Genomic DNA, 9,839 nt, shown 5'->3' on the forward strand with positions numbered 1-9,839 from the left:
GCTCATGGGCAGTTAATCTGCATGAGCCTGTTTGAAATGAAGTAGTCACTGTGTATACAGAGCACAGCTGTAATAATCTTTTCTGTGCATTTGTTTCACTGGAGAAACAGTAAGTAGTTTCATGCTCATATGCAGTTGGATCTTTCAGTATTTGTCATTCTACAGGTTTTTTTTTTATTACTTGCATTAATACAGTCTGTGGTAGATAGTACTGTGTGCAGTTTCATCTTTCTTTTGTTCTTTTCTTTTGTTCTCAGTGGAACTGAATCCATGAGGCTCTTAAATTCATAGCAGCACATGAGGAAGCCACTACATGATCTGTTTGAACTTGTCATGCTCTCTCATTTAATTTTCATCAAATTTTTTAAAAACTTTTCTTACCTTTATTTCACCTCTTTACATGTAAAGTATAAGAGAATAAACAGCATTTCTCCCCTTCAGGTTTTCTTTTTAATCTGTCTGGCATGTGTTCTAAATTATTCATATACTCCTAAAGGAATAAGCTTTCTTTTAGGGCAGGTGGAAGCTACTTGATATCTGATGCACAAGGATTTTTCTCACAGCCAGCTTCTAACAGCTTGCATCAATTTAACTGTGTTCTGGTACTTACTAATTCTATTTTAGCTTCTTTCATCATACTGTCATATGATGCATTCTGAAGTATTTGCAAATTACTGTTAAGGAAAACAAAGGAAACTTTCAGGCTTCATTGTAAACTCTGTATATGCAACTTTTTCTTTGAGTGTTCTGACAAACCTCATGATTAACTATTCATTTAATTATAACTGCCAAGTTAGAAAGTTAATCCTTACAGGAAAGTTTTAAGAGGACTGTTCAACTAAGGAAAAATGCAGCAGTCATATATTTACATATGGCCTCAGTGTGATTCAGTGTTACATATATTGCAGTTATACAAAAAATCTTTATCTGTATTTCATCACAGGATAGCTGTTTTGCAATCACATTATCTGAGGGCTAAAAACCACCTTCCCTCACACCCAAGCCAGATTTTGCCTCACCATTGTTTCTGCAGTCATCATTAAACCTGTATGTCAGAAGTCTGTTTCGCTTTTACAGATTTGGTATAGAAATGACGGGTTTATTTAAATCACATTTTGAAAGTCCAGAAGAGAAAAGTGTTGATTTTTATTTCACTTTGTTGTGATATCTACTGTGTAGCTGGATGTGAATGAGGGGCTCACTTCTAATTACAATTAGGATATATTCTTAATTATAAACATATATATTTTTAAATACACTATGGATGGAGGATTATAGCCAAGCTATTTCTCACATATAGGTTTCAAAAGCATGGAATTAGCTCCTCTTGCTGCAATATGTGTAAACATTCGTTTAACTGGGAAAGAACTAAAAGTAAATGGTCCCATTCAGATTACACTTCCTCTTCCCACGAGTACTGTAAAATCAGGAGATGCTGTACCTGCATGGACATTTGATATGAAAACAGGTAAGTGGACTAAGTTATTTGTTATTCTGCTTTTTGGCACATGTATATAGTATTGGCCATATAACACTGTATGTCATGGAAGAGGGACTGCACTAGTGTATGAGGTGGTGATAAATAGTCGCAATTTTTTTTTTATTGACTAGCTTGGATTATTCAAATTAATTTCCCTGCTTTCATTAGTTCAAAAAGCTTTGGTAAAATTCATTAGCATTCCTATTGAACAATTTTTTAAATAAATGGATTTTTAATTTGATGGGAGGTTAAGGATTCAGGGGACATACATTTTAGGTGATGTTAAATTTTAAGCCAGGTAACTTTGTGAATGCCTTTTTAAAAGAAAATCAGACTTAAAGATTTGAATGCTTTTTTCCTGGAGTATAGCTGTAAAGATCCTTTGACACTAAAACTAAAATAGATACTACTTCAGTTAACAAAAGCATTTCAGAAAATGAAATTAAGGCAAAATAAGAGTTATTAAAGGGAACAACATTGTTCTTACAGTATGCATTTGAAGAGGAGACTGAAGATTAGACATTCTAAACCTTTTGTCAGCCATTCACTTCTAATTTTAGTCAATAGTAAGTAATGAGCTAGATACACTTATCCTATTTAGATGTGCGTACGCACCTAATACATTGTACCTTATAATTTCCATCACACTTTGGCTTGCAAGCAAGTGAAGAGGTGTTTACTCCTTATTAAGGCAAAAAGCTGTTATTCAGCTGTTAGAAGTACAGCAGAGGAAACCAGCTCTAACAAGTGTTGTTTATGTGTTCAAGAAACAAATCTATCTTAATGAAGAAGCAAAGAACATTGAATTGTGAACATTTAAATAAAAATGACTAGGTTGTCTCCTGGGATAAGAGTGACTAGAATAGCTTTTGGAATAGATTAAATCTATCTATACACCTAGAAGACTTCAGAGGGGTGACTGGTGATAAAGACATAGCATTCTTCATCAAAGAAAGGATTTTAGTCTGACATGGTGAAATAGCACAAGGGGGTTTAATTTCTTGCTGCCACACCCACTTTTGCCATCTCCTTTGTTCATCTGTACCTGTGCTGAGCTGTTTTATCTCATTAAATGGATAACTAGTGTCATTACACAGTGTTAATTAAAACAAAAAGTTGACAGAGCAGCTCAGCGCAGGATCAGGGTCAGGTTAGAGTATAAACCAGTGTAAGATGTGTATGTGGGTGTTGAGAGACCTACTCAACAGGCCTATGTAGGCGTGTTGGCCTTGGTACAGCAAAAGCAGGAGCGTGGCATGCTGATCCAATACAACTCAAACAGTTGTTTTTTAGCTGTCAGATGGTGTGTTCTCTGATAAAAGTGAATTGTTTATAATGGGTGCTCACTAAGGTGTAGTGTTTGCATGGAGCGTTCATTGATGCTTTCTGATGAGAGGACTAGGAGGACTGTGGACAAGCAGAGGGACTTTTGGGGCATAATTCTTCCACTTTTTCTTCTGCTTCCTCATCTCTTCTCTGCAGTGAAAAATTGTAACTGTATTTGTTGTTCTGGAGGTTTATTCTTAAATATGTTTCTTTGATGTTTACCTTTGATTTGACACGTGCAAAACAACTTTTTTCTAAGATAACTGAATAATAGCAAGTTATTTCTTAGTCAAGGTTCTGGCGACTGCAGACAGTTGAACACCTCAGCTCTCCAGCAAGCATTCAAGAGTACATAAGTAACAGTAGGCCCTCATCTGAGCTGAATGGAGGCCTACTGTTGCTCTGAATAATGAGGATTTGGCATCCTAGATGTAGTGTTTGGGATTGTCCCCACCAGTATGTTGAAACACTCTTTTAAACGCTGAAGTCCTTGGATAATATGTCATAATGGTAATCAGAGCTTCCATGTCTCAGTATTGATAGTGGTAAGGGAGCAGGTCTGTGTTTGAAGTTGTGTAGACTAATCTATATGCATCAGAAAAAAGATAGAAACTGCTTTCATGTGTCTGCTTGGTGCAGTGTTCCCTGGGGTTACTTGAAAGGTAATAGTACTAAGACTGTTCCTGGAAAATGAGGTTTTCTAATTATGTTCCAGTTGCTGTAAATGCAGAATTTGTTGATGTATATTGAATGTGGCTTCCTTCTTTTTCTAAGTATTTTGCCTCATTAGTACCAGAAGTACTTTGTGGATTCTAATAGAATTAAAAAAAAAAAAAATAAAAATAGCAAGCTTGCATTGCAACATTAAATTGAGAACAATATTGCACTGCTTGGCAGTAAATTGTAGAGAATATGTGCTTACTCATAAATCACATCTTAGTGTTTTCTTATTATGTACTATTTTCTATGCAGTATACTGCGGAAGAGTTAATCTGCTGAAGAGGACAGTAAAGATTATATATAGCTTCTAATACATTTATTCAGTCAAGATGCAACTTCTGGAGACCTAAAATTTTTTATTGCCTTTTGTATGTGGTGGTTTGTGTAGGTTTTATATCTGTCTGTAAGTAGCCTACCCTCAATACTTGTAAAACAGTGGTTTTACAGTATAGCAGTATTTTGCCTTAGAGTTGACAGGACAGAGAATTTGGGGAATCTGTTGTTGCCTCCATATGAGAGTTAGGGATAGAAGACTTTTCCTGCTGGTCTTGCTCCCGAATTTGGAGAAGAGAATTTCCAGGTAACTGAGAAACCACCTCTTTGAGGACTCTAGGTGGCTGCTGCTGTTCCTCTCTGCCAGCTGTCGCAAGTTACCAGGAGAAAGCTGCAAGTTTTACTGCTGAATGATATTTTGTGTGTGTGGGTGTGTGCGCATGCACATAGCATGTGGCACTTCTCAGATTCCTCCTGTATGGTAGATTTTTCCTTTCACTTTGCTGAGAAAAATCAAAATTATAGGGCTTATATGAATTATACTTTTTGTGTGCTTTGGTTAGCGTTATTTTTAAAAAGCTGGTGGTTCTCTCCTTAGTATTTGCAGTTTGAAAATGTAAGGTTGTTTATATGAGGTTGTTTTCTGTCCTTGGAATTTTATAGATGGGCCACAATAAATGTGTTCAAATGTAGCTCTGTCTTTTCTACTACATGCTTTATTAATTGTGGAAGCTGGCATACTGTAATACCTGTATTTTGCATAGCTAAACAGATGGTGTGGAATCTGCATCTTAAAAATGGACTTTCCTTGGGTTAATTGAACTGTTACTACCTTGGGGCAGGGAGCGGGAGAAAAGTATTCAAGACAAACATTGTTTATCCTATTGTAGTTTATTCGATTAAAATGCTTTCCCTCTAAGTGCTGCTAGTTAATGTTAAACTTGTATTCATATGCTTAAATTATCTGCTCCTTGATATTATTATTATTTTTTTTTTAAGTCTTGGACCTCATACATGCTTAAGCTCATAGAACAGGATTTTTTGCATGATTTGTGTGCTTACCCATGAAAGATATTTATAGAAAATAAATTACATTAAATTAATTCTGGTAAATAATGTTGTTGTTTTGTTTCAAAGTAAATGTCCACACAGGAATGCCTGCAGTGAAATTACCAAGAGAGAAAGTGTGCATGTTTAGCTAAGGTTGTGTAATAATGCATAGGTAAGAAGCTTCTGTTTTTCTTGGGACCTTGTGTATTTTTGCTAACAGCTTAATCACTAATGGTTTAACCTGTAGAAGAAAGCTGCATGACCTGTGCAATATTTAGTCTTTCTTTTTTTTTCCAGGTGCTTGGGTAAGCCATGGGCTAGGAATGGTAAAGGAAGCAGATGGTCAATTAGTATGGACATACACTGCTCAACACTTAGGCTACTGGATAGCAGCTCCACTACCTGGAGCAAGAGGTATTGCAACAACTGGCAAAGAGATCACTGGCTAACCCAAGTAATAATATACTCTAAAGCTGTCAGTTTGATTGCTTTATTTAACAGCAGAAAGGGAAAAACAACATGCAGTTCGAACAGTTAAATAACTTCTGTTTGTATCCTGATAGTGTGCCTTTGTGCATGTAACTGTTTCCTAGAACTTCAGATACTAAAGGGGGAAAAAGTTCAGACTGTACCTGAATTTACGTGTTTATACTGTCGCCATCTTTTGGAAGAAGCCTGCAAGGGAGCTGTGCCAATGGAGAGCTAGAAATCAACAGGACTGTATCCCTTACTGTAGAGGATCATGGATGACAGGAGGAAATACAGGGAAAAAAATTAATCTTGGGTAGAATAGCCCCAGTGAATTCTGTTTTATGTAAACTTGTTGAATGCTTTGCAAATTCATATGAAGAGTTTCTTGTCAGAGAACTAGGATGTCAAAAACATACCACTTTCTGACAGAAGCACTATACAGAAAATGTGGACCATGTTTCTAAATGGAAACCTAATACAAGTGTAATTTGACTGGAATTGAGTAGATATCATGTAAGGCTTTAATACTTGAGATGACCCTTTCAAGCTGTATTACACTGTAACCAGTTTGAAATAGCAAGGTGAAAAGGAAAGGATAAACATAGTGCCATAGCAACACAAAATTACTGAAAAAAGTATAGTTTAATGTATTAGCTACAGCTCTGCATATGAAGCGGGATTGTTTTTGAGAGCTAACTCTTCTTTTGCTTGGCAATCTAGAATCCATTATTAGTGTGGTTTCAAAGGACATCACAGCCTATCACACAGTGTTTCTTACTGCCATCCTGGGAGGTACTGTTGTAATTATCATTGGATTCTTTGCTGTTCTTCTTTGTTACTGCAGGTAAGTGAAAATAAGCTCAGCATGAATGGAATTTAAGGTTCATAAAATAGTCTTTTGAAGTTGAGGCTTGTTTCCTTAGCTAAACTATAATGCATAGCCTAATATTTCTTTAAAAATCACAGTTATTCCAGAACTTTGTCTAAAGTTTGTGATGGCGCATTACAGTTCTTAACCAAATCTGATCTTCAGCTCTGGAAGTCGACAGTATAGTATTTCTTGGTATGCTCTACAGTCACCCTGCATCTCTTTTGCTTAGGGATAAATGCTGTCGGACACGAAAGAATGAAAAAAGTACAACTAAACTGGAGGTCATCAAAAAAGACCAGACTACATCAACTACACACATAAATCACATCACTGCTGTCAAAGGGTCTTTGAAGTTGGAGGATAAGTCACAGCTATACACACCCAAGATTTTATACAGTCCTCAAAGAAGGATGTCCATAGACACAGAAGATGGAAAATCACGAGACAATTTAAAAATCTACACAGAGGATGCTTCTTACCATTTATCCTGTCGGACTGGTCAGTCAGGAAATTCAGCCCATTCATTGGAGCCTAATGCTGGAGTTAGGCATTTACAGCAGCTGAAGCATAGTAGCAGTACTATTTCCCAGGCTCCCAGGGACATTCAAATCCAAAACAGATACCTTTCACTGAAAGAGGGGATGTATGGGCTTTCCCATATCCCAGAACACCTGATGCATATTTACAATCAACCTATTGCTATTCTTCAAACCTCTGACCTTTTCCACTCCCCGGAACAATTGCATCCTGCTAAATCAGCAACTTTGCCAAGAAAAGGGCAGTTAGTTTATAGCCCCATGATGAAACCCATGAATCGCGACAGTTACATGCAGACATTACCAAAAATGCCAGTGCACTCTCATCCACAGCCTTCTGTCTGCAGAGATGAAAACAGTGTGTTAGATACTGAAGAGGGCTTGTCATGGTTTGAGCATGTTTTGAGGGTGTTTTTTGTTCAAGGTTTTTTTTTTCCAGCCAGGTGGGAGGGGAGTCCGGGAGGAAGGAGAGACAGGACACCTGACCCAGGCTAGTCAATGAGGTATTCCATACCATAGCACGTGATGCCCAGGATGCATACTGGGAAAGAGAAGGCTGGGGGGGGGCTCTGGAGAAAAATGGAGGAGGGAGCACATGGTGCTCGGCCGGGCAGGGTGGAGTGAGTTATGGGTCGGTGGCTGGTGGGGTGTTGTATTCTTTTCACTTGCTGTTTGCTGTATCATTAGTATTTGTAGTAGTAAATGGCAGTAGGGGTTTTGTGTTATGCCTTAGCAATTAAACCGTTCTTATCTCAATCCGTGGGGGCTACATTCTTTGGATTCTCCTTCCTAACTCTCCGGGAGTAGGGGGACTTGGTTTAAACCACGACATTTTTGGCGCCCAACGTGGGGCCCGAGGGTTTGAGATAAGAACAGATCTGAGCGGATTTATGGTCTCTTGTCACAATGCTGATTTATTGGCTGTTAGAGGTTTTTCTCTGGATCTCGCTGTTTCGGGATTTTGCCGGGTACTTTGTGTATGGATTGGATGTGTTTGTGTCGGAGGCTTGTAATACGGTGGGGCTCCGGCAGCAGGGGGGGATGGACGTGGCCGTGGACTTGGACTTGTACCAGGCCGTCCCGCTGCTCTTCGCCGTCCTTGTCCTTATCCTCGTCGTCGTCTGTGTGGAGCTGCGTGAAGCCAGGAAGGAGCGGCCCCGGGAGCTGCCGGCAGCTGAGGCTGCCAGGGAGAGCGGCACGGGGAGCCAAACGGCTGTGGCAGAGCAGCGGGAGCAGGCGGGGGAGGAGCGGAGCAGGGCGGTAGCTGAGCGGCAGGACCAGGCAGAGGAGGAACCGAGTCCCGCCGCCGTTCCCGACCCTCCGACGGCCGAGAGTGTCCCCCGGAAGTCGCCCGCCGACCCCCAGCAGGATGCAGGAGACTACACAGCACTTCCCAGCAAGGCAGAGGAGGAGGATCCGGACTCGGGAGAAGAGAAGCTGATAGTGGGAGAGCTGGCAAGCACGGCAGCTACATCAGCCCCAGTGACAAGTGCAGCAGCATCATTTGAGAGTTCTGACGGTTATGAATGGCTTTTGGGTGCCCTTGGGACCTGCCTGCTGATTGTGATGGTTTTCGGCATGGTGGCACACACACAGAGTGTGTTCCATCCACAACCATTTTGTCTGATCCCAAAAGTTAAGCAGAGTCAGGTCTGGGTCTTGTCTAAGTTTAGACAAGTACATAGGAGCACCAGTAGACTGTTCCCAAGGCTGGACAGTCATGAGTGGCAGGGCATGTGGGACAGTATAGCCGGGTATCTGATCCACTGGGCCCCTCCAGTGCTTTGGAAGCATTGGAGGTGGAAGGCAGCTGTATGGAGTCCCCAGCAGCAAGCTGTAGAACTGCTGAAGGGGACGGTGAATGATTTTGGTGGGCCCAGATACTTCAGGCTATCAGTCCAGAGATGCAACTTAGAGATGTCTCATGATCGAGGGGTGGACTTAAGAGTGATGGTGTATTGAAAATGTGGGATCTGGGCATGACGTGAATGGTATGGAATAAGGGGTGGATATTGTCATGGTTTGAGCATGTTTTGAGGGTGTTTTTTGTTCAAGGTTTTTTTTTTTCCAGCCAGGTGGGAGGGGAGTCCGGGAGGAAGGAGAGACAGGACACCTGACCCAGGCTAGTCAATGAGGTATTCCATACCATAGCACGTGATGCCCAGGATGCATACTGGGAAAGAGAAGGCTGGGGGGGGGCTCTGGAGAAAAATGGAGGAGGGAGCACATGGTGCTCGGCCGGGCAGGGTGGAGTGAGTTATGGGTCGGTGGCTGGTGGGGTGTTGTATTCTTTTCACTTGCTGTTTGCTGTATCATTAGTATTTGTAGTAGTAAATGGCAGTAGGGGTTTTGTGTTATGCCTTAGCAATTAAACCGTTCTTATCTCAATCCGTGGGGGCTACATTCTTTGGATTCTCCTTCCTAACTCTCCGGGAGTAGGGGGACTTGGTTTAAACCACGACAGGGCTTACCATCTCAGACTTCAAACTGGGGGCGGTACACTAACAGCTTGCTGGAATCCGTCTCTGTTCCTGGGACACTGAATGAAGCCGTTGTAATGACTCCATTTTCATCTGAACTTCAGGGTATTTCAGAACAAACATTATTGGAACTCTCTAAAGGAAAGCCATGTCCACATCCTCGAGCATGGTTTGTGTCCCTGGATGGAAAGCCAATCGCTCAAGTGAGGCATTCTTTCATAGATCTGAAAAAGGGCAGAAAAACAGAGAGTAATGATACCAGTCTAGACTCTGGTGTGGACATGAATGAGCATCATCCTGGTAGGAAACTGGAGAGAGAGAAAACTTTCATTAAAAATATGCCTCATTCTAAGATCCTTTACTTGGAAGACCTGGATCTGAGTAGCAGTGAAAGTGGGACCACTGTTTGCACTCCAGAAGACCAGGCTGTGAGATACCTTATGGATGGAGGGAATGGACCAGTCATAGAACAGCATGACAAAGAAGGTCTGAAAAGAAAAACTGCATCAGGAAGTCATGAATCTGGTATCCCTTCTGCTAAAAAAAGGAATCGACCATCTATCATGAGAAGAGATAGCAAAACAAGTATCTGGAAGAAAAGAGAGGAGAGGCCGCTTCTTCCTATAAATTAA

The 9,839-nt window shown here is 40.7% G+C and overlaps 1 protein-coding gene across 1 annotated transcript in view; it reads left to right on the forward strand.

Annotated features, from left to right (window-relative positions):
* Nucleotides 1-9,839, forward strand: part of FAM171B (family with sequence similarity 171 member B) — a 54,223-nt gene extending 44,384 nt beyond the window's left edge. The window contains exons 5-9 of the mRNA XM_034065463.1: nt 1,301-1,468; nt 5,147-5,263; nt 6,041-6,164; nt 6,421-7,094; nt 9,181-9,839. Coding sequence (XP_033921354.1) covers nt 1,301-1,468; nt 5,147-5,263; nt 6,041-6,164; nt 6,421-7,094; nt 9,181-9,839 — 1,742 coding nt within the window. The remainder of the gene's footprint in view (nt 1-1,300; nt 1,469-5,146; nt 5,264-6,040; nt 6,165-6,420; nt 7,095-9,180) is intronic.

This window comes from Melopsittacus undulatus, chromosome 8, assembly GCF_012275295.1.
Source record: "Melopsittacus undulatus isolate bMelUnd1 chromosome 8, bMelUnd1.mat.Z, whole genome shotgun sequence".
NCBI lineage: Eukaryota > Metazoa > Chordata > Aves > Psittaciformes > Psittaculidae > Melopsittacus > Melopsittacus undulatus.